Source organism: Halichoerus grypus, chromosome 7 (assembly GCF_964656455.1).
Source record: "Halichoerus grypus chromosome 7, mHalGry1.hap1.1, whole genome shotgun sequence".
Lineage (NCBI taxonomy): Eukaryota > Metazoa > Chordata > Mammalia > Carnivora > Phocidae > Halichoerus > Halichoerus grypus.
In genome coordinates this window covers 56,472,756-56,498,330 of record NC_135718.1, presented here as the reverse complement: position 1 = coordinate 56,498,330, position 25,575 = coordinate 56,472,756, and the positions used below count along the sequence as shown (strand labels likewise).

At 40.3% G+C, this 25,575-nt stretch overlaps 1 protein-coding gene across 4 annotated transcripts in view; it reads right to left on the bottom strand.

The window, feature by feature from the left end:
• SLC25A16 (solute carrier family 25 member 16) overlaps positions 1–24,970 on the bottom strand; it is a 47,569-nt gene extending 22,599 nt beyond the window's left edge. Inside the window, exons 1-4 of one of the 4 annotated variants that reach the window (XM_036113839.2) lie at positions 24,712–24,970; positions 19,524–19,616; positions 11,617–11,750; positions 10,611–10,674 (exon numbers count right to left, since the gene is read on the bottom strand). In XM_036113839.2, the coding sequence (XP_035969732.1) occupies positions 10,611–10,674; positions 11,617–11,750; positions 19,524–19,616; positions 24,712–24,832 (412 nt within the window). In that variant the 5' untranslated portion in view covers positions 24,833–24,970. The remainder of the gene's footprint in view (positions 1–10,610; positions 10,675–11,616; positions 11,751–19,523; positions 19,617–24,711) is intronic. The other 3 variants (XM_078077646.1, XM_078077647.1, XM_036113840.2) reach the window with 3 other exon arrangements.
• Positions 24,971–25,575: the final 605 nt, after the last annotated feature.

Sequence of the window (25,575 nt, the reverse complement as noted above, 5' to 3'; positions counted from 1 at the left end):
CCATAACTAGCACCAACTGCCTTAACTGCTTTTGATGAAACAGAAACACATTAGAAGTAATGGGCCCTAGAAATTTGGCTTCTGGTAAGTTCCCCCCGATAAATGCGTATGGACCGTGTACTTCTTTAGTTCCCCGCTGTCGGGTTCTTTTGAACCATTTGTCAGGTTTTCATAGCCTATTTCTTCAGGCTTGCACAGCTTGGAGTTGTGGCAGGGGCCACTGAAATTTGTGAAGGTACTGACGGAAAGAGGAACGATGAGAGGTAAACAGGAAGCTAGGGTACATATTTGGCAGGATCTCTGTTGGAATTTGTGTGTATGTGAGTGTATGTACAAGATGGGAAGTACTATTTCTAAACCCTTTCAAAGGCCCCCTAGGGAGAATATTGGCTGACTGGTCTACTTTTAGTTACAAACCTATGAGTGAGAAGAAAATGATACTTACGGTAACACCACCTGGCCTATGTATATGTTAAGCTCCGAGGAAAGATGGCCACTGAATGGCTCTCTTGAATTCCTTCCTCCCAATCGGTTGCCTCCAAATAGGGGGTTTTGGTTTGGCTCTCTTAGCTTGTCTGGGAAGCCATCTGGTTCAGCTGAAGCTCTGACTTTTGGGGAGAACCAAAAACTAAGAAGCCATTTGGTTCAGCCAGTGAAACCCCTAACTTTTGGGGAAGAATGAATACTAACAGAAGTACTTTTGGTTTCATTTAGTTATCATTTTGTTTCTTCTGTGTTCTTTCTGAACCTTTGCCTAGGAAGATAGGGAATACTCCTTCTGTTCCCAAAGAGAGTCCATTAGGACAGATTTTGAATAAATGGTGCAGAGGGCTGAAAAACAACCAGAGAAAAAAGCCTGGTTTGCAAGAAGGAAAGACAGGAGACAGAGGTAAAGGAATGTTAGTCCAAACTTTCAGTCTGTCTCTGGCCTTGGCAGTGGCTCCCTTGCACCTCTGCCTCTGCCCCCCTCTCCTCCAGCTCCTGTTCCACCCCCAGCACCTCCAGCACCATGGGCTTCCGCTCCTCCTACCCTTGCTATCAAGAAGCAAAAGGTACCCCAAGCTGTTCAGCTACCTCCTTACGAGGTTCAAACTGAAGCACCTCCCAAGTCAACATGAAGGGGCCCAGAGGTTCCCCTGGACTTAAACCACCCACTTCAGATTTCCCCACAGAGCCCCAGGTAAAACTGACAGTGGGGAACAAATTAATTGAAATAGACATGTCTTTAGAGATACCAGTATTAAACATAAACTTTGATTCTACCAAGGTTTACTAAAAGGTCAAATAAATTCATGTTATCTCTGTTGCAGTTTGTCAGCAAAAAGATGACTGAAAATGGTCGATTTTGTCTATCTCAAAATTTTCATGGGTAATTGTTAAGAGCAAGTAGGATGAATAAATAAAATGGTACAAGGAATGGGAATACACTTTTGTTGAGGGAAAAGAACGTAATTTTGTCCTACAATGAGACTGTCCTACAAGAGACAATAGATTTCTTTTATTTAGAGAAAGAAAGCTTATGACTGAATTTGAATGTAAAAAGAAAGTTGTAGGTTTGTGAAGGGGAATCTTTGGAAAAGAATTTTATGCATGTTCAGGACTGACTAAGATTGGAATGAATGAATTTCTTTGTTTTTCTGGTGGGGGATGGGGAGGAGGCAAGGGGAAAGGGAGAGAGAGAGTCTCAAGCTGGCTCCATGCCCAACACAGAGCCAGATGCAGGGCTAGATTCACAACCCTGAGATCATTACCTGAGCTGAAATCAAGAGTCAGAAGCTTAACCTACTGAGCAACCCAGGCACTCCATGGAATGAATGAGTTTTAAAAGTGCATTGGTAGGGGCACCTGGCTAGCTCAGTCAGTAAAGCAGGCGACTCTTGATCTCAGGGCTATGAGTTCAAGCCCCATGTTGGGAATAGAGCTTACTTTAAAAAAATAAATTTAAAAAGTGCACTCTTTAAAAAAATAAATAAAAGTACATTGGTGTAAGACTGAGATTCGGCTTTTCTCTCTGTTAAAAAGATAGTTTTCTTGGATTGTTGGTCTGGTCTTGATAAGAAATTGTAAAAAGGTTTTTTCCTTTTCTTTATCTGCCCAGAAAAACCAGTTTCTTTCTAAGATTTTATTTATTCATTTGAGAGAGAGGGAGAGCACACAAGCAGGGAGAAGGGGCAGAGGGAGAGGGAGAAGCAGACTCCCCACTGAGGAAGGAGCCCGACAGAGAGGATCAATCCCAGGACCCTGGGATCATGACCTGAGCTGAAGGCAGACACCCAACTTACTGAACCACCCAGTGCCCCAAAAAACCAGTTTCTATATTTTGTCATTATCAGGTCTTTGATTACTTAGGAAAATTAAACATTCTCAATATTAAAGGAGCTAAGTTCCGCTAATAACTATACAACCTTCTATAGAATCTTTTATTGCCATCTTGGTTAAACAGATAATTAAATACTTAGTTTTATAACAATTTGTAATCTTGTTAAGGCAACTGCTTTAAAACCTTCTGAGGTTTTTGGGGTGTCTGGCTGTTCAGTCGGAGGAGTGTTTGACTCTTGATCCCAGGGTTGGGAGTTTAAGCCTCATATTGAATGTAGAGATTACTTAAATTAAAAACTAAGTGGGGGGTGCCTGGGTGGCACAGTCAGTAAGGGTCCGACTTTTCTTTTTCGCTTAGGTCGTGATCTCAGAGTCGTGAGACTGAGCCCCATGTTGGACTTTGCACTCAACACAGAGCCTGCTTGGGATTCTCTCTCCCACTCCCCTGCCCCTCCCACTCGTGCTCACACACACTCTCTCTAAAATAAATAATAAATATATTTAAAAACCCAAACAAACAACCTTCTGAGGTTTTTAACAAACTTCCCAAGATTCAAATTCTAAATGCAGTTGTTTTGACTAATTAGGCTTGTTTACTCGGCATGTTAGGTTACATGGGAAGCACTGTCAAACAAATGTTGATAACCTACTTAGGTTATATTGTATGAGTAAATGCTATAACTGTTCTAGAAATTATATGAAATCCCTGAAGTTTTTTTGTTTGTTTGTTTTTAAAGATTTTTTTTAAAAAGATTTATTTATTCATTTGACAGAGAGAGAGAGCACACAAGCAGGGTGAGCAGCAAGCAGAGAGAGAGGGAGAAGCAAGCTCCCTGCTGAGCAGGGAGCTGAACACGGTGCTGGATCCTAGGACCCTAGGATCATGACCTGAACGAAGGCAGACGCTTAACCAACTGAGCTACCTAGGCATCCCTGAAATCCCTAAAGTTTTAACATGTCCTGGTATAAGGTCATCACTTGACATTCTAGTTATTGAAATGTTGTGTGTCACAGAAATAACTGCATTTCCTTGTCAACCACACTATAATGAACTGTCATCCAGTCTTTAACCATGGCCATCTTTTAGTCTTTTGTTATTTTTTTTAAGATTTTATTTATTTGGGCACCTGGGTGGCTCAGTTAGTTAAGCAACTGCCTTCGGCTCGGGTCATGATCCTGGAGTCCTGGGATCGAGTCCCACATTGGGCTCCCTGCTCGGTGCGGAGTCTGGTTCTTCCTCTGACCCTCCCCCCTCTCATGCTCTCTCTCATTCTCTCTCTCAAATAAATAAGATCTTTTAAAAAATCTCTCTTTAAAAAAAAAGATTTTATTTATTTATTAGAGAAAGAGAGAGAGTACAAGCAGGGTATGGAGCAGAGAGAGAGGGAGAAGCAGACTCCCTGCTGAGAAGGGAGCCCAAAGTGGGGCTCAATCCCAGGACCCCTGGATCATGACCTGAGCTGAAGGCAAATGCTTAACCAACCAGGCACCCCTAGTCCGTTGTTATTTATAATTATTGTTCTGATGCTCTTGAAAATGTGTTTCATCTTCAAGGAGATTCATGAAAAGGACTTTTTGACAAATACAGGTTTCTAACATCTTTAAAATCATAAAACTAAATTGGATAAGAATTTCTGGAACTGGGGGGTGGGAGTGATGGGGTGGCTGGGTGATGGACATTGGGGAGGGTATATGCTATGGTGAGTGCTGTGAATTTTGTAAGACTGATGAATTACAGACCTGTACCCCTGAAACAAATAATACATTGTATGTTAATTAAAAAAAAAAAAAAGAATTTCCGGAACTAATGGAAAAGCTGCATTCAATCAGAACAAGACTTTGAGTGGAAGGTCATTAGAGAAAGACATGCATAGATTCAGATATGACCAGACAGCTTCAAAGACCTAAGGTTGACTTTATGGAGCCAAGAGAACCCCTTGGAAATGCTGGCCTGACATCTTGCTAACAGAGTTCCCAGCAATCTTACCAGGTGAGTAAAGAATGTCATTTCCTGGAAGATGCAGAAACCTCAGGATATTTGGGAGATGCTGAGAAGAGGAATTCACTTAAATTTACAGCTATTTTAGGCAAATCTGATGGCAAGAATTTGGCTTGGCCTCTGGCCTTGCAAGGCTATTAAAAGTTTAGTATAAAATTCCTTATACGAAAAAAAAATTCCTTATAGGGGCGACTGGCTGGCTCAGTTGGAACAGCATGCAACTCTTGATGTCAGGGTTGTGAGTTCGAGCCCCACACTGGGTGTAGAGATTATATAAATAAGTAAATAAATAAATAAATAAACTTTAATATATATATATATAATAAAATTCCTTATGCAAAGTTCCAGCAAAGCAGATTTAAAAGAACTAATTCAGTCACAATCACTGTTCTTGCTGTGCTTATGTAAATAATTAGGCCAAGTTTGTTAAAACTGGACTTGCTTTACAAATTGGTCTTCATTTGGCTATCTTTGATGGAAATGAGGGTGATTTTATTTTATTTTTTTTAAAGATTTTATTTATTTATCTGACAGAGAGAGACACAGCGAGAGAGGGAACACAAGCAGGGGGAGTGGGAGAGGGAGAAGCAGGCTTCCCGTGGAGCAGTGAGCCCGATGTGGTACTGGATCTCAGGACCCTGGGATCATGACCTGAGCCAAAGGCAGAAGCTTAATGACCGAGCCACCCAGGCACCCCAATGAGGGTGATTTTATTTTATTTTTTTATAGATTTTATTTATTTATTTATTTGACAGAGAGAGACACAGCGAGAGAGGGAACACAAGCAAAGGGAGTGGGAGAGGGGGAAGCAGGCTTCCCTCTGAGCAGGGAGCCCGATGCGGGGCTCGATCCCCGTACCCTGGGATCATGACCTGAGCCGAAGGCAGATGCTTAATGACTGAGCCACCCAGGCGCCCCCAGTGAGGATGATTTTAAGGAGAAAAATTATGTTTCAATAACACACCTTTGAGGATGTTATTAGACTCCAGTTCCGATTAACTGTCCTTAAATGTTGATTGTTTGCCTAAGCTAGATATTTTGAGGTAAACTTCAGAGAAATTGCCACAAGAGCCCATGTATATATAGACAATCTTCGTGCCTGTTACTCTGTGGGAATAAAAAAGGACCCCATGGGCATAGGATTATTTGAACAGCTGGACAATGGAATGGACTCCCCAACAACTGTGTAATTCAACTATCACCTTGACCGATTCTATGGCTGGGATGGCAAAACTGCTCCTTAAAAGCCAGAGCGGGGGCACCTGGGTGGCACAGTAGGTTAAGAGTCTGACTCTGGTTTCGGCTCAGGTTATGATCTCAGAGTTATGAGATCGAGCCCTGTGTCAGGTTCTGTGCTCAGCATGGAGTCCACTTGGGATTCTCTCCCCCTCTCCTTTTGCCACTCGTGTTCTCTCTAAAATAAATAAATAAATCTGTAAAAAAATTAAAATAAAATAAAAGCCATAGCATACCCCACTCCATGGGGTTAGCTATGGATTTATGAAAACAGTAGATGGCCCCACCTTCATTATGACTGGATTGGACAATGCACTCAGGGACGCCCATATCTCCTGGGATGAGTCATCTACTTGCCAGCAATTCCTCCTAATTATGATATTGTTAAAGCTAGACATCAGGCAAAGAGGGCTTCTTGGTGATTTTATCCCTTAGCCATATTTGTCCCAGGAGTCACCTATACTGATGTAGAATTATAAGTAGAAGCTTTAGCCAAGCATACAGCAGCCACTCTTAATCAGACCTGGCATGGAGTCACCCTCCTAAATGATGAAACCACATAGATTCAAAAAGTGGTCCTCTAAGGGGCACCCCAGGAGGACCTCAGATCTTTCAGAATATTTTCATAGCAATTCTTTGACCTTCAGCACAACTCAGAAAGAGAGAAAGTTGGGCAAACACAAGCTCCATTTTAACAAATGGAGAGTGAATTACGGAAGGTTTAAATGATCTGCCCATGGTCAATGTAATGTAATGGAAGCCATCCAGGATCCAGGAAGTGTTCTGTACATTTGACCTCCCAGCCTTGAGCCAAAACACCGAACTGGAGTAGTCCAGAGAAGGCTGCAAGCAGAACTCAGCTTATCACTTCTAGTTTCTAACTCTTCCCTCTTTTTTCTCTTTATCCCATCAGTCTTAGTTCCATAAGAACTGGCAGACCAAGACTGATGTCAAACAATTGAAACATACAGAAGGAAAGACCTATCTTAAATACAAACCTTGATTCTCAGTCCCTACATTTTCCTTTTTCTGGTTGACTGAGGTTCCACATGTACTGGACTGTAGTTGTAGGATGAGGGAAAATGCTGAAGTTCAAAAAAGCTTTAAAATAAGCTCTGTTGGAGCGCCTGGGTGGCTCAGTCTTTAAGCGTCTGCCTTCGGCTCAGGTCATGATCCCGGGGTCCTGGGATCAAGCCCCACATTGGGCTCCCTGCTCCGTGGGAAGCCTGCTTCTCTCTCTCCCACCCCCCCGCTTGTGTTCCCTCTCTCGCTGTGTCTCTCTCTGTCAAATAAATAAATAAAATCTTTCAAAATAATAATAATAATAATAATAAAATAAGCTCTGTTGAAATGATTGTGAAAAACACACCATTTTTTACCTTGCCAAATATAAAAATTTCCAAATTTACACTCAAAGGCCACTGAAGGTACAGGAGCAAAGATACCTGATGTAAATAAAATTAACTAGAACATTCATTTCAACTATTTACAATCATAGAAACAAAATGTAAATTGTAATTACTTAAACATGGTAGTAAAAATATAATCATTGAATAATGGAAGCACTTGTCTTATGTGTAATTGCTAGCAATTTTAAAAACTTTTTTTTCCTAGAAATGAAAATTTATAACTAAAGCTCCTTTTAGTTATTATTGTTTTCTAATATATACTGAAAACCTGATGTTAACATGTCTGTCATTTCAGAAAAATGAAACTAGAAATACAATTTGAATGAATAATGCTATTCAATAATCAAATGCCGTGAAAAGGAAATAACACAAAGTCTTCAGGATTTAACTCATACTCATAATCCAACTTAATCTTTCTTACAACGTTCAAAGAAAGAATTTTGATCAGTCACTTCTAAAGTTGAATTTAAAAGAAAATTTAAAAAGTGATGTACAAAATCATAAATTTTATAATTTAGGGGGAGCCTGGATGGCTCAATTTGTTAAGCGTCTGCCTTAGGCTCAGGTCATGATCTCAGGGTCCTGGGATCCAGCCCCACATTGGGCTCCCTGTTCAGCAGGGAGTCTGCTTCTCTCTCTCCCTCTCCCTTTGCTCCTCCCCCTGATTGTGCGCTCTCTCTCTCTCAAATAAATAAAATCTTTTTAAAAATTGTTATAATTTAGGGGTCCCTGGGTGGCTCAGTCGTTAGGCATCTGCCTTCAGCTCGGGTCATGATCCCAGGGTCCTGGGATCAAGCCCTGCATCAGGCTCCCTGCTCAGCGGGAGGCCTGCATCTCCCTCTCCCACTCCCCCTGCTTGTGTTCCCTCTCTCGCTGTCTCTCTGTCAAATAAATAAATAAAATCTTTAAAAAAAAATCGTTATAATTTAGAATCTTACTAAAATTTCTCTTCCATAAAATGAAGATAATCATAGCATTTTCCACACAGTATTTTTCTGTGGACTATGTGTCAAGTGCCTGAAGATACATGTCAAGTGCTCAGGTCTATCTACGGTACATAGTAAGTAATCAATACTTGTTAGCTAATGTTACTCACCAGCACTTTCATGCCAGTATAACATACGGAAATATTTCTATACCAGTTGGCAAACAGCTGTTGTTCCAACTCCCTAACATCCCTCCCAAGACTCTGGTAGCCCTCTCCCCCTACCAAAACTCCCACCACCACTACCACCACATACTACTCATGCATCAATCACTAACGAGTTAATTGGAAACTTTCAGAACCTGTCCTATTTATTAGTACCTCTACAGTTGTATTGCTAAATATTTTGAATATTATTCCTGGTTATTTTTACTACTTATTGAACTTGGATCGGCCATCAAGTAGTCAAGAAAAGCTAAATAAACACTGGATAAGGCAAAACCATAAATGAGGACTATATATCTAGGTAGAAAGGTAAGGCTGAAGAGTCATTGGTTTCAGAGTCTGAAGTTGTATCTGGAAAGTCTCTAAGACCTGTCATCTAAGAACAAGCCTGTCATCTCAATAACCAGGAAGGTAGATGATTATCTATAGCCATAGTGTCTCCAACATCTATCCAAAGGTTTTTGTTTCCTTTTGGGGCCTACATGCTCAACACATCTGTCTCTACCACTCTCCCCAACCACACCACACATGTAGATCTCAAGGGTTTTAGATATTCTGATACATGGAATTTTTTTTACCACTCCTTTATAGCTACATATTTAAATGACCTTTTGGTATGATAAACAAAACTGCAATGAACATCTCTGTTGCTAAATATCACTGTATAGGGCGCCTGGGTGGCTCAGTTGGTTAAGCGACTGCCTTCAGCTCAGGTCATGATCCTGGAGTCCCGGGATCGAGTCCCACATCAGGCTCCCTGCTCGGCGGGAAGTCTGCTTCTCCCTCTGACCCTCCCCCCTCATGCTCTCTCTCTCTCAAATAAATAAATAAAATCTTTAAAAAAAAAAAAATAAATAAAAATAAATAAATATCACTGTATACATCTTTACTTCCTCTCTTAAATAAAGTTACTGAGGGGGGTGGGGTATGGGGTAACTGGGTGATGGGCATTATGGAGGGCACATGATGTAATGAGCACTGGGTATTATAAACAACTGATAAATCACTGAACTCTACCTCTGAAACTAATATTATATGTTAATTAAATTTAAATAAATTAAATTTAAAAATAAAAATAAAATTACTGAATTTAATATATGATAGAGGTGGTACTTAAAATCAGAAAAAAAGGCAAGTTATTGAGTAAACAATGTTGGCATAAATGACTAGTCATTTGGAGAAAAATTTTATTCAATCCCTACTTCATTCTTTATATAAAAATAAATATTAAAGGGGTGCCTGGGTGGCTCAGTCATTAAACATCGGCCTTCGGCTCAGGTCATGATCCCAGAGTCCTGGGATTGAGCCCCACATCAGGCTGCCTGCTCCGCGGAAAGCCTGCTTCTCCCTCTCCCACTCCCCCTGCTTGGGTTCCCTCTCTGTGTCTCTGTCAAATACATAAATCTTTAAAAAATAAATAAAATAAAAACAAAAATAAATAAAATTTTAGAAAACATGATAAAATGTTTTTATCTTAGAACAAAGAAGGCATTTCTAAAAACAACACAAAATTTTGAAGGCACAACAAAAAGACTAACCCATTAGCTATGTAAAACTTCTATGGGTGTGGGGGTGTGGGGTTTGGGTGTGTGGGTGTATGTGAGAATTTTGAATGACTCTTCTTAAAAAATATTACAAGGTTAAAAGACAAATCTAAAACTGATAAACTATTAGCAATATCTGACAGAAAAAAAGCAATGTCCTAATTCCCAAATTCATAAAATAATTTTTTATAGATTTTTTAAGCAAAAATGATATTTAAAAAATAGAAGCAACTCAGACTGAAAATGAAAGAAACACAAATGGTCAATAAACATTGGAAAGCAGTCCCGTTTCCGTAGTGTAGTGGTTATCACGTTCGCCTCACACAAACATTGGAAAGCTGATCAACCTTACTCATAATTAATTGCTAAATATTAAAAATTTGGTAAGACCCAGTATTGGTGTGGTATGTAAGGGAAAAAGTCATTAAAAGCATTATGAAGATCAGCTTGACAATGCCTATCAAAATTTAAATGCACATATCCCTTGATAAAGTAATTTCCCTTCTCAAAATTTATTCTACAAATAAAATAACAGAAGTACAATGTGTTACTTGTGAAACAAAAATTGAAAATATTCCAAATGCCAGTCAATAGGAGACTGGATTAAATAAATCATGATACATTCATAGATTAGAATTTAACATCAGGTCTTTAGAAAAAATAAGAAAGAGCTATGTATTGATATAGAAAACAGTCTTGAGATCACTGTAAAACAAAGGTTCTAGGTGTCTGGGTGGCTGTTGGTTAAGCGTCTGCCTTTGGCCTAGGTCACGATCCCGGCGTACTGGGATGGAGTCTGGCATCAGGTTCCCTGCTCAGCAGGGAGTCTGCTTCTCCCTCTGATTCTGCCCCTCCCCTCTGCTTGTGCTCTCTCTCTCTCTCATGCTCTCTCTCTCTCAAATAAATAAAATATTTTAAAAAATAAATAAAATACATCCGTCCACTCCTCTTACCTGCCATGGATCCAGCCATTAATCTGTGCACATGACCGGAAACTCCCAGCTTTGTAGTAATTAACTAGAAATCAAAAACATCAAATTAAGTGGAATATTTTTAAGTACTTCTCATTTCACTGTTTCATAATGAAGAAATTTCAAAACAGAGTTACAGGACTAGTAAGAAGAAAATTAGTGTTAACCATAAGTGAAACAAGTGCAACTGTATAAAGGTGCGCAGTTATAGCACACGGTGAGTAGGTAAGGTATTTCCTCTGTAGCCTTCTGTTCTAGCTCTGCACTTTTACAATCTTAACTTAGAATTGCCAAATATACTATGTTGCACATTGACGACTACATATACTTAAAGAGTGAGTGGCAATAGTACAAATAAAATGCTACTACAGACAATGAAGTCTTGATATAATGATGGCATCAATTCTGACTGATGAGCTTAGAATGTTGTTCCCATCCCATTGCTTACATTTCTTTTTAAGATACCCTATGAAATTTAACATACTTAACCATTTTCTATATTAAGATGCTTGAGAGGATAAACTTTCAGTCCAACAGAGAAGAGAAAGTCAATCAATAAGTAGGATAAGAAAAGTTGTTAACTGATAGCATTACTCAAGAACAGACTTTCACCATATGATTTCACTATTTTATTTAGTAAGAAAATCCAAAGCCACAACGTTCCTTTCCTACAACTGAGAAACAAAAAGCACATTAAAAAGCTATTAAAATTTTACGGATTTATTATTATCTACTTGAAGTATATTTTGGCTCTTCTTCATAAGTGTGTACATAAACAATCTGCTCAAAATTGACTAGCAATTCTAGAATAAATAACTCCAAAACCAAGTTACATTTAAAAATTTAAGCTATCACAAGTCTTTCTCCTTCAAAAAGGCATTACTTTACCCATTCATCCAAAGTAATTTTAAAGGCCAAAGCAAATGCCTTTCAACTAAGTATGATATTCAAGGATACAAAAAAGAAAACAATATAAAAGTTCAAGTACCGTTTTATAATGCTCAAATGCCATAAACTGGATTGCACCATAGGGAAAGATTCGAATCATCATTGCACCATTCCCTTTATATAATCCAAGGTATCCCTCCTTTTGGGGAACAGCACGCAATGCAGAAAATACTCCTATTTTTAGAAAAATGTTTAGAAGAAAAATACTATTAAAACAGAGAAAACTATCTAAATTCAAATTTTCATGACAATCACAGAAAAGATTACTATGCCATCATTCATGATATAATTTTGCCTGAGGAATTACATAAATAATAATTTATGTTTAGCAGTTAACCCTACTTAAAATACATAAGTCCAAATTATACAAACATACCTCATGTAAAAATATAAAACATATTTTAGCAAAAACATAAAAAAACCCGGCCATACATTATAGTAAATTATATTTTAAATTATCACAAATTATATTAACTTACAGCAATCTAAAAAATATTAAAAGAAATATATTCAAGGACCAGATACTGCACTGCAGATGAGGGACTCTGAAAGGATAAAGGAAGGTTTCCCAGACTGACCTAGATACATGTGTGGTTTGTTTACATAAGGAAATTGCTAAATAAAAGAAACAAATTTTATTTTTTTAAAAAGATTGTATTTATTTATTTGAGAGAGAGAGAGAGAGCGCAACCACGCGTGGGGGTCAGAGGGACAGGGCGAAGCAGGCTCCCCACTGAGCAGGGTGCCCGACATGGAGCTCAATCCCAGGACCCTGAGATCATGACCTGAGCTGAAGGCAGACGCCCAACCAACTGAGCTGCCCAGGTGCCCCAAAGAAATTTTAAAAACTATTAAAACTAAATTTGGGGGGAAATTTCCATTAGGACACTTTAATTAGGAAGACTGATAAAGGCCTGAGTTCTAATCCTATATATTAATGTGTTACTTATTCTATTAATGTCAATCACTACTCTGAAGTCTGAAGTACAGACTTCTCAGAAACAAATCACTACTTCCATTATTAAATTATTCAAATTCAGATTCATTTCCAAATTTTCAAACAAAAATTTGATCAAATACAAAAGTAAATCACTAGCCTCACTTACAATTTTAGAATGCAAGTAATCTTTTGATCTCTTCCCAGAAATTAAAATTGTAGGTACTTATTAACATCCAAAAAAAGATATCCAGAAGCATTTTTTAATAAGTAGATATCTAAATGGACTACTAGTCTATTAAAAAGAATTCTATTGGGGCACCTGGCTGGCTCAGTCAGTGGAGCATTCAACTCTTGATCTCGGAGTCTTGAGTTTGAGCCCCATGTTGCGGGTAGTGATTACTTTAAAAATGGCTTAAACAAACAAACAAACAAATAAAGCAAGCACCTGTATAACTCCCACCCTTTAAAGAAAAAAGTCACCCTGGGGGCGCCCGGGTGGCTCAGTCAGTTAAGCGTCTGCCTTCGGCTCAGGTCATGATCCCAGGGTCCTGGGACCGAGCCCCACATCGGGCTCCCTGCTCAGCGGGGAACCTGCTTCTCCCTCTCCCTCTGCCTGCTTCTTCCCCTGCTTGTACACTCTCTCTGTCAAAAATAAATAAAAATCTTCAAAAAAAAAGAAAAAAGTCACCCTCAATCTTTAAAAAAAAAAAAAAGGGCGGACGCCTGCGTGGTTCAGTCGGTTAAGCGTCTGCCTTCAGCTCAGATCATGATCCCAGGGTACTGGGATCAAGTCCCATATCGAGCTCCTTGCTCAGTGGGGAGCCTGCTTCTCCCTCTCCCTCTGCCTGCTGCTCCCCCTGCTTGTGCTCTCTTTTGCTCTCGCTCTCTCTTTGGCAAATAAATAAATAAATAAATCTTTAAAAAAAAAGAGGGGCACCTGGGTGGCTCAGTCAGTTAAGTGTCTGCCTTCAGCTCAGGTTATGATCTCAGGGTCCTGGGATCGAGCCCCACATCGGGCTCCAGGCTCAGTGGGGAGTCTGCTTCTCTCTCTCCCTTTGCCTCTCCCCTCTGCTCCTACTCTCTCTCTTTCTCAAATAAATAAATAAAATCTTAAAAAAAATTTAAAAAGAATTTTATATTCTTTATATATATAAATATACACATATATCTATATACAGCTATGTGTATAATATGTAAAAATTCTCCTAAAACATATGAGTAATGAAACTAGATATACTCCCCCACGCGCCAAAAAAATTCTCTTGCCAGAAGAGGGGGCAAAGGTTAAGCTCTGCTTAATTTGATTCAAATGTGCTTATAACAATTTAAGAATAATCGAATTTAGAACAATGGCTACCTAGTAGGGACAGGAAGGCTGATGATGGGAGAGAAGTAGAGGTTTCAACTGTACCAGTAATGTTTATTTCTGAATCTCTGCGTGGATCCACATATGTTTACTACATTAGTCTTTAAAACTCTTTAATTATCACAAGTATTTTGTTAAAAAGGATTTTAACAGAAACCACTAGTAGAAGGGAAATAGGTATAGCATTTTCAAAAAAGGAAATCCAGAAAACAAAGTGGGAGAGGTTGCTGGAGAGGACAGAATACAAGAAAGCACAATAAACAAAAAACATTATGATGGTGAGTGAAAAAAAATCAATGATCACACACACACAAAAAATCAGAATGACAAAAATTCCTCTATTAAATGCCAAAGATTCTCAAATTCTGTTAAAAGTCCATATCTAGGGTGCCTGGGTGGCTCAGCTGGTTAAGCGACTGCCTTCGGCTCAGGTCATGATCCTGGAGTCCCGGGATTGAGTCCCACATCAGGCTCCCTGCTCAGCGGGGGGTCTGCTTCTCCCTCTGACCCTCTTCCCTCTTGTGCTCTCTGTCTCTCATTCTCTCTCTCTCAAATAAATAAATAAAATCTTTAAAAAAAAAAAAGTCCATATCTAACTATATACTTTTTACAAAATTCTTACCCAAAGCAAAATAACAGAGAAAGAGCAAGAATGGATGTTGAATGTTTTCAAATGGCTTTTAAATATACACTGAGATGATTATAGATGATTGTTTTTCTCCTTCAACCTATAGTCTACTATTTTTACTTTGGGAAATGAATGAATTAAGGCTTTCTTTATGGCATAACATTGGACCAATTCTTTTTTTTTTTTAAGTAGTTTCCACACCCAATGTGAAACTCACAACCTTGAGATCAAGAGCCCTATGCTCCACCAAGCCAGCCAGGTGCCCCAACACTGGACCAATTCTTACAAATGTTACAAGCATGTTTGGAAAGAATACGTATTCTCTGTAGGGTGCAAAGTTCCTTGTGCATCTGTTATATCAAGCTTGTGTGTTATTTAAATCCTTCTCTGTATCTTTACCTATTTTAACAAGATAGGATTAGAAGGAAATAACATTTGGTAAAATATAAGCATGTTTGTCTATGTATACATCAGCTCTGAAAGGAAGGAAGTAACTCGAAAAATGCTAATTCCAAGGAGGAAATAAGGGAGGGAACAAGATGTTTGTTTTTATACTTTTTGAATTATGAACTTGTGACATCATACATTCAAAAAAACTATAAATAAAAATATAAAAGCAATAAAATTAAAAGTAGGGGCGCCTGGGTGGCTCGGTCGGTTAAGTGTCTGCCTTTGACTCAGGTCATAATCCCAGGGTCCTGGGATTGAGCCCCACGTCAGCTCCCTGCTCAGTGGGGAGTCTGCTCACCCTCTCCCTCTGCTGCTCCCCCAGCTTGTGCTCTCTCCCCCATCTCTCTCAAGTAAAATAAATAAAAAATCTTAAAAAAAATAAAAGTAAAGATTTTTAAAGAATCCCATTATGATTCACCTACCTATTTTTACATCACATTTGACTGTAAAAAGCTAAATGAGATCAAAGATTTTCAATATATTACAGAAAAAATTATTTATGCAAAGTGGGGGAAAGAAAAATTCTAATTGTACTCCTTGCTTTTCATTTGGCCAGAATAATTTTGCTTCAATATAAAAAATACTTTCTGATGCCTTGGAAGTAAAGTTACACATTTTTTAAAAGAAGCTAAAGTAGAAGTTTTACTCAATAGCACATTTTCATCATCTTTGTGAATATTCATGTTTAAAAAAGCAAAATTTGGGGCGCCTGGGTGGCTTAGTCGGTTAAGCATCCGACTCTTGATTTCGGCTCAGGTCATGATGTGAGACTAAGCCCCGCGTCGGGCTCTGTGCTCATCACAGAGTCAGCTTGGGATTCTCCCCCTCTGCCCCTCCCCCTGCTCATGCTGTCTCTCTCTAAAATAAGTAAGTAAAATCTTTTTTTTTTTAAGATTTTATTTATTTATTTAACAGAGAGAGACACAGCGAGAGAGGGACACAAGCAGGGGGAGTGGGAGAGGGAAAAGCAGGCTTCCCACTCACTGACCAGGGAGCCTGACGCAGGGCCCGAACCCAGGACCCTTGGATCACGACCTGAGCCAAAGGCAGATGCCCAACGACTGAGCCACCCAGATGCCCCAATAAGTAAAATCTTTAAAAAATAAAAAATAAAAATAAAAAAGCAAAATTTTACAAACTACCTTATGCATGTATATAAAAAGAGAGGCATCTAGAATAAAATGCCCAAAAACATTTAAAAAGAAAATTAAAAGCCATATATATAATTTTTTTGGCTTATATATTTTAAAGATACATGAAACTCCATATACTACACCAACAGTTCATCGTTTCACTCCAGGAATTCCATTTCAAATTTTGCATGTCTTGTAGGGTAACACTGTAACCCATGGCATGTAGCCCTGTAGAGCATGAAATCTAATGTGAATATGTAATCTACTGACTACAAATCAGGAAACAAAACAACATAAACCAGCATGGGGAGGAGGTTAAAGGAATAAAACAATCCTGCTCAAACATTCCTATGTTGGGTTATGGTAAATACCCTGAGATATAGGGTAATATAATTCATCTGCTTTTTAACCCTTAATTTGGACAATGAAAGAAAATAATTTCCTTCCTTTCCACTTTTATATACTGTCTCAATAAGTTCAAAGGTCTGATTCTATGTATGAGCAGCACACTGTGCTCATTGCTGGACAAAGAAATGGCAGTATATTTTTTCTTTCAATTTTAACTATACTTACTTAGTATTAAAAATATTGACAAGAAAATGAGCTATAGTTAATATATAACATAAATATTCATTACATTTTTTGAGAAAAATCACATTTTAAAAACACCATTGGAAAAATAATTGATTTTTTTTTAATTGAAGATAGCTGACACAATGTTACATTAGTTTAGGTGTACAACATAGTGATTTGACAACTCTATACATTATGGAAAAAAAGAACTGGCTCTTATTCACTCTGTAGAACATCTTTCTTTTTTTTTTTTTTTTTTTTTAAAGATTTTATTTATTTATTCGTGAGAGACAGAGCGAGAGAGAAAGGCAGAGGGAGAAGCAGGCTCCCTGCCGAGCAGGGAGCCCGATGTGGGACTCGATCCCAGGACCCTGAGATCATGACCTGAGCCGAAGGCAGACGTTTAACCATCTGAGCCACCCAGGCGCCCTAGAACATCTTTCTTATACAGAGATGCTGCATAGGTCATGCAGAGCACACATCATTCCTATCTACTGAAGCATGAACCTATAAAGCAATGGAGTGCTATGAGTTAGTTGCCTTTACCTAATTTCTTTCTTGGTCTCTGTCCACATTAATTTTTTTTCTTTTAAATCTTTTTCCCTCTAATTGAAAAAGTAATATATGTTCAATGGGTATTAATATTATCTTAGGGGGAAAAATTACCTTGAATTTCACCATTGAAAATTAACCACTTAATGTTTGTCTTTCCAGCCTTTTGTCTAAGCATATGTTTATTTACATAAAATGCAATATGATTAAACCATTTTATATGTTTTCAGTTATCTAATACATCATGAACATTGTTCCTAGTCAATTAAGATTCTTTTTTTTTTTTAAAGTAAGCTCTATGCCCAACATGAAGCTTGAACTCACTAACCCAAAATCAAGAGTCACATGCTGGGGCACCTGGGTGGCTCAGTCGTTAAGCGTCTGCCTTCGGCTCAGGTCATGATCCCAGGGTCCTGGGATCGAGCCCCACATTGGGCTCCCTGCTCTGCGGGAAGCCTGCTTCTCCCTCTCACACTCCCTCTGTTATGTTCCCTCTCTCGCTGTGTCTCTCTCTGTCAAATAAATAAATAAAATCTTAAAAAAAGAAAAAGTCACATGCTCATGGCACCTGGCTGACTCAGTCTGTAGAGCATGCCACTCTTGATCTTGGGGTTGTGAGTTCTACCCCCGCATTGGGCATAGAGATTACCTAAAAAAAAAGAAAAAGAAAAAAAGAGTCGCATGCTCTACTGACTAAGCCAGCCAGGCACCCCCAGTTCATATTATTTTCAGTTTTTGTGTGATTGGAAAATAGCCTACAATATGGATTTATTTATTCATTTAAATTATACTTATTATTTAATATAGCCAATTCCCTACTATTGAACATTTTGGTTTGTTTGTTTTTACTAACATAAATATAATGTTTTGATCCTTGTATATACATCTTTGAGCACATTTCTGATTAGTTCCTTACAATAACCTCCTAGAACTAGAACTGCACACCCAAAGAATATGTATCTTTTCAAGATTTTATTTATTAATTTGACAGAGAGAGAGAGAGAGCACGAACAAGCAGGGGGAGTGGCAGGCAGAGGTAGAGGGAGAAGCAGGCTCCCCTCAGAACAGGGGGAGCCCAATGTGGGCCTCAATCCCAGGACCCCGGAATCATGACCTGAGCCGAAGGCAGTCACTTAACCAACTGAGCCACCCAGGCGCCCTCTTTTTAAGAGTTTTGATGCATATTACCAAAATCCCCTCCAAATAGGCTATAAAAATTTCTTACTCCCACCAATGACATATTATTAGAGTAACCATGTTACTTAAAGTGGCTGATTTTTATGTTTGCAAGGAACAAAGAAGGACTTGATATTCTTCAACAATTTAAGTTTATCTATATATACTAATCGCATTGAATTCTGTTTACACTAAGATTTCTAAAAGGCTTGTTTAACTAGGTGTTTAAAGGAGTAGGGTGCCTGGCTGGCTCAGTCAGTACAGCATGCAACTCTTGATCTCAGGGTCGTTAGCTGGAGCCCCACATTGGGTGTAAAGATTACTTTAAAAATAAAAAATAGGGGCCCCTGGGTGGCTCCATTAAGCAGTCAACTCTTGATTTCAGCTCAGGTCATGATCTCCGGGTCCTGGGATCCAGCTCTGTGTCAGGCTCCATGCTCAGTCGAGAGGATTCTCTCTCTCTCCCTCTGCCTCTCCCTGCCAACTCATGGGTGTGCTTTCTCTCTCTCTCTCAAATAAATATAGAAATCTAAATAAATCCTTAAATAAAGAAAGAAATAAACTTTATCTCCATCACTAATTGAATATTTTTTAAAAATCAGGCTGAGCTGGGACACCTGGGTGGCTCAGTCAGTTAAGCGTCTACCTTCCGCTCAGGTCATGATCCCAGGGTCCTGGGTTCAAGTCCCACAGTGGGCTCCCTGCTCAGCTGGGAGCCTGCCTCTCCCTCTGCCTGCTTTGCCTGCTCTGCCTGACGCTCCCCCCGGCTTGTGTTCTTTCTTTCTCTCTGACAAATAAATAAATAAAATCTTAAAAAAAAAAAATCAGGCTAAGCTGTTATGTGTCTGGAAAGGGCATGACTCTTTGCTCCCAATAAACAAATAGTACTTATTTCAGTGATTCCAAGATTTTGGTTTAGAGAATATCAGTATCCTAAAATGATAATATATTTAACCACTATTGCAAATGAAAAGGTTAAAGTAGATAAGAGATAAATCTCTTGCAAAATTTGTTCCCAAACTTGAACTCCCTTTTGTATACTCTTTCCACTATAATTCACAACCGGAAACAAAGCCAGCAGATGGATAATGTTTTCATTCACTTTTACCTTTAGCATCCATTAACTCACCTAAATGTTTGTAATGGTGATTGTGAGCTTGTAATAAAACCTTTACTCGATCCAAAGGAGCAACTGTTGTTTTGGCACAGCATCCGGCAATACCTAAAAAATTTTTAAACAGTCAGGATGAAATTGTGTACCATTTCTTTCCATATGGAGACTGTTATTTATTCAGCCAGCACACCTTCTGATTTCTAATTTGGTCTCCATGGGTAGAACTGCCCAGTTGCAGGGATATGCAGATGATTGGCCCCCATTCCCTGTAACTTAATAATTGAGTATGTCAGACTTAAAAATAAATTTGACGAGCGTAAATCTTCCCCCTAATACCTGATGAGCACTGGCAATCTTGCTAAATGTAGTTATGGAGACAGACACTTGAAGGTTTTTACCCAGCTATGAGGCTCTGTTTCAAGTAACCTGTCTTCTGGATGACTCTATCATTGAAACAACCAACTTTTACCCATAACAGTCAGCATACCCATATATATTCAGCAATTATGTATTTGGTCCCTACCACGTGCCACTGTGCAGACATACAGATGACAGTAATGTGTGCACATGGGCTTTAGTGTAGGTCAGAATCCAGGGCAGCCCTACTAGCTTGACTTGCTTCTTCTAAGACAATCATATATGAAGACTCTCTGCTATAGACTGTGTCCTCCCAAATTCATATGTTGAAAACTAATTCCCAATGTGATGGTATTTAGAGGTGAGGCTTTTGGGAATTGCTGAGGTCAGCAGGGTGGAGCCCTCGTGAACAAGATTAATGCCTTTATAAAAGCCCAGAGAAATCCCTGGCCCCTTCCACCATGTGAAAACACTGAGAAGGTACCACCATGTGAAAACACAAAGAGAAGGTGCTGTCTATGAGGAAGCAGGTCCTCACCAAACACAAAATCTGCTGACACCATGATTTGGCTTTCCCAGCTTCCAGAACTATAACAAATAAGTGTCTGGAGCTTCCAGGTTGATAAAAAGGAAGTAAGAAAGAAAAGAAAGAAGGAAGGAAAAAGTTGTTTATAAAACACCCAGATTTTGATATTTTTGTTTTAGTAGCCCAAACAGACGAAGACAATTTTGTAAAGTACCTTACATGTTATAAGCACTTGATAAAATAGGCTGTTACATTATAAAAAGGTGGATAAAAAGTCTCTGGTGTCTTATTATGATTACATTAAGCTCTTCACTATTGCATATTTGATCCAGAAGGTACAAGAGGACTGGGATTTTGTGGGTCGCCTTTATTACTATACTGCCAGAGACCAGTACAGGGCCTGGCACGTAACAGGCACTCAGTGTTATTTAATGAATGAATGTAGGGGCGCCTGGATGGCTCAATCAGCTAAGCGTCTGCCTGCAGCTCAGGTCATGATCCCAGGGTACTGGGATTGAGCCCCACATCGGGCTCCCTGCTCAGCAGAGAGTTTGCTTCTCTCTCCCTCTCCCCCAGCTCCTGCTCTCTCTCTCATTCTAAAATACTTTTTTAAAAAAATGAATGTAGAGTTTTACTTCACAAATTTTTTATTTTTTATATTTTTTAAATATTTTATTTAGTTATTTGGGAGAGAGATAGTGAGCGAGAGAGAGAGAGAGCACATGAGCAGGGGGCAGAGGGAGAGGGAGAAGCAGACTCCCCTGCTGAGCAGGGAGCCTGACGTGGGGTTCAATCTCAGGACCCTGGCTGGGATCATGACCTGAGCCAAAGGCAGAAGGTAGGGGCGCCTGGGTGGCTCAGTTGTTAAGCATCTGCCTTCGGCTCGGGTCATGATTCCAGGGTCCTGGGATCGAGCCCTCCATCGGGCTCCCTGCTCCGCGGGAAGCCTGCTTCTCCCTCTCCCACTCCCCCTGCTTGTGTTCCCTCTCTCGCTGTGTCTCTCTCTGTCAAATAAAAAAACAAAACAAAACAAAACAAAAAAAACAAAGGCAGAAGGCAGACATTTAACGGATTGAGCCACCCAGGCACCCTTACAAACTTTTTAAAATGTGAGACAAGGGTCGCCTGGGTGGCTCAGCCAGGTAAGCGTCTGCCTTCAGCTCAGGTCATGATCCCAGGGTCCTGGGATAGAGTCCCGCATCGGGCTCCCTGTTCAGTGGAGAGCCTGCTTCTCCCTCTCCCTCTGTCGCTCCCCCTACTTGTGCACTGTCTCTCTAATAAATAAATAAAATCTTTAAAAAAAAAAGTGAGACAAAATCACTCAAAATCCACACACATTTATTTAATAGCCTATCATGTAACTAATATTAATTAAAATTCATATTCTGAGATATCCAAAAATAAAATGCCTATTCGTATTCAAATATTAAATCCACATGTAAGTTTCTATATCAAGCTTCTTTTATCTGAACTAATGAAAATCATAGTCATGACTACTCAAAATTGAGAAGAAACTAAAAATAATTTGCATTTGGGTATATTTGGTTTCAGAACATTATATTATTTTCTCAGTCATTATGAACTAACCATATAATGAAATTATTTAGAATGTGTTCAATAAGTAGTTTCCTTTGATAGTACCTTAACTCACTTAATCACATTACTTTATAGCTCAATTAATCATTACAACAATCCATTGAGTTAAGTCATGCAGCTTTTATCTTCCTTTTGAGCAAATGAGGTTAAGATAGTGGCCAAGGTCACTGCTAATCAACAATAATAGTTAAGTTTTGAGTATTTACCTTGTACCAGGTACTATAGGCTAAGAGATTTTTTTTTTTTTTTAAGATTTTATTTATTTATTTGACAGAGAGATAGCGAGAGCAGGAACACAAGCAGGGGGAGTGGGAGAGGGAGAAGCAGGCCTCCCGCTGAGCAGGGAGCCAGATGTGGGGCTCGATCCCCCGACCCTGGGATCATGACCTGAGCCAAAGGCAGAAGCTTAACAACTGAGCCACCCAGGCGCCCCTAAGAGATTTTTTTTTAAGATTTTATTTATTTATTTGACAGAGAGAGAGAGAGAGCACAAGCAGAGGGAGTGGCAGGCAGAGGGAGAGGGAGAAGCAGGCTCCCCTCAGAACAGGGAGCCCCACGTGGGGCTCGATCCCAGGGTGACCTGAGCTGAAGGCAGATGCCCAACTGACTGAGCCACCCAGGCGCCCCTAGGCTAAAAGATTCAACTCAGAACACTATGCCAAGGCTTTTACGGATACTCTCTCATTTAATCACTACAACCTTCTAAACAAGGAAATCTTTTCCCATTTAAAGGATGTGAAGGGGTGCCTGGGTGGCTCAGTCATTAAGTGTCGGGTCATGATCCCAGGGTTCTGGGATCGAGCCCCGCATCGGACTCCCTGCTCCACGGGAAGCCTGCTTCTCCCTCTCCCACTCCCCCTGCTTGTGTTCCTGCTCTCGCTGTCTCTCTGTCAAATAAATAATTCTAAATAAATGAATGAATGAATGAATGAATGAATAAATAAATAAATAAATAAATGATGTGAAAACTGAGGCACAGGGAGGCTAAAGTAACTTGCCCAAAGGTATTTTGTTATATCACTTGGACAAGGAACTCGTTCAAAATTATTCACACTCTCCAAAAATCTGAAGCAGCACTTTACCAAGAGACACAAATGGCCAAAAAGAATATGAAAAGATATTCAGCATCATTAGTCATCAGGGAAATGCAAATTAAAACCACAATCACATACCTTTAAACACCTATTTAAAGAGAAACACACAATTACACAAACACAGAGGACACAAACTGATAACAGCAAGTATTGACAAGATAGTGGGGATACAAAATGGAACAGACACTTTAGAAAAGAGTTTGGCGGGCGCCTGGGTGGCTCAGTTGGTTAAGCGACTGCCTTCGGCTCAGGTCATGATCCTGGAGTCTCAGGATCAAGCCCCGCATCAGGCTCCCTGCTCAGTGAGGAGCCTGCTTCTCCTTCTGACCCGCCCCTCCCGCGCCCGTGCTCTCTCTCTCAAATAAATAAATAAAATCCTAAAAAAAAAAAAAGAAAAGAAAAGAAAAGAGTTTGGCAATTCCTACTTCACTCCAAATAAAACTTGGAATCTTTACAATTGTTTGGGAAGCCCTTCATTCAGCCTCCCATCACCTCTAACCTCCTTTCCCCATCAACACTTGGCTCCAGCTACATAGCTTTTCTTAAAACCTGAAATGCTCCTCTTGAGACATCAACTTGCAAACTCCCTCACTACTTCAAGTCTGCTCAAGTGTCATTCTCTCCAAGAGATTTATCATGACTGTCCTAATTAACATTACACCCACTCAGCCTCTGCATTTCCTTGCCCCATTCTTTTTACTTCTTCCCATTGCATTCATCACCTTCTAACATACTATATAACTTACTTTCTCATTTTACTTACTCTCTTTCTCCCCTCAACTCTTCAATCAGTGTAAACTCCAGGATCTTTGTTTTGTTCCCTGATACACACTGAGCATGTAGCAGGCACTCATATTCCTTGTATAAATGAATGAATGCCGTTTTTATCAGAACAAAATAAATTCTTACTACTACTGCACCCTACAGATATTCTTTCTAAAAGCCCTTATAATGTGGAATTTTAAAAATTCCCAGCTTAACAAGTAATTAAGTGTCGACAACCCAATTAATTAAGAGAGGGTAGAGATTGAAAACACTTCTTTATAGGAAGGCAGAGGAAGTTTCTGAGAGACAATTATGAACTTTCTGGCCTCACAGTGACACGGATAGAAGGGCTGCCCCAGCTACCCGTCATGTAGCTATAGAACACTTTACAAGAATCACTGGAACCAGTTTTGGTTGTAGACAGTTTTACACAATTTCCCAGTCAACTTTAAAAAGCTGACCTCCAATATTTGCTTTCTTTAACGCAAACGGCAAAATCCAATTCTACACTGGGTCATTTATAGTCTTTATAAAAGAAAGGGGTTCCCAGCATGTTTCACGGAAACCCTGGAGTCTTTGCAAAGGACTAGGCTCTTTTCCCTACCATCCAACCCCGAAGAATGGGTGCTTGGTTCAGCCCGTGCACCTCCCCAGCGGCTCCCTGACAGCTCGAGGCCCTTCCTCACCAGGATCCTGCAGTCAATAATCAAGTGATTATTAGAGTTACAACAGGTCAGGGCAAATAGCCAGCCGAGCATTGAAGCAGCCAGAGTCCAAGAATGTCACTGCGGCCGCAAGCACCGTATATACCCCGGATCCCGCCCTGCCACCCCAGCACGGCCGGGTCCCCCCGGGTGACACCCACCTCCAGCCAGAAAGGAGCGCAGCCAGTAGAAGTCCCGACGGGCGGTGGGCCCTCCGGCTCCTGCCGCCTGCGGCATCGTGGGAGGGGGGTCGGCCGCTGCCAAGGCCGCCGCTGCCGCCATCAGGACCAGTGCCGCGTCGGGAACTCTGGTCGCCAATTTACAAGCCACGGGCTGGGGCCATGGCCACAGCGGGCGGTGACAGAGCACCGACCGCCGCGCGGGCGGGACGGAATAACACCCGGCGGCGCGGCGCGGGCTGATGGCGTACGCCAGGGGGCGGGGCCTGGGCCCGGGTCCCAAGTGGGAGTCACCCGCGCTCGCCACCTCCCCCACCCAGCGTCACCCCACGACCCTACTCCCGGCCTCGCTTTCCAGGCCTCTTCTGTTCTAACGGAGGAGAAGCGTGGCCCCGAGGGAGGTCCCACCAAAATCCCACCACCTCCGAGAGCTCTTCCCGGTCCGTTGACATCGGGCTGTCTTCTGAACTGCGTCAGATGAATCCTTTCCAGAACCAATCTTTGGTTCCGCTCTGCTCTTTCCAGGAACCTCTGAAATTGCACCATCTCCCACCAAATCAGTTCTGCCTTCACAGAGCTTCTCACTGAACCTCAGTTTCTGCCCTTCCTAACCACCTATTAAGCTTCCACTCCACCCCATCACCTCTGTCAAAGAAATGTTGCTAAAGCAGATTGTTCTTTCTTTGGGGCCCTACAAATTACACAAATACTTTTGCCTTGTCAGGCCTTTCTGAATCTGTGCCTTGTGCTTAGCTCTCAAATCCCACCGAGCTCTACTCCCCACTCCAGTCTCAGCCCTAAACTCTTAAAAAAACTCCCCAGTTCCTTCTCCCTTCCCCCATTGTA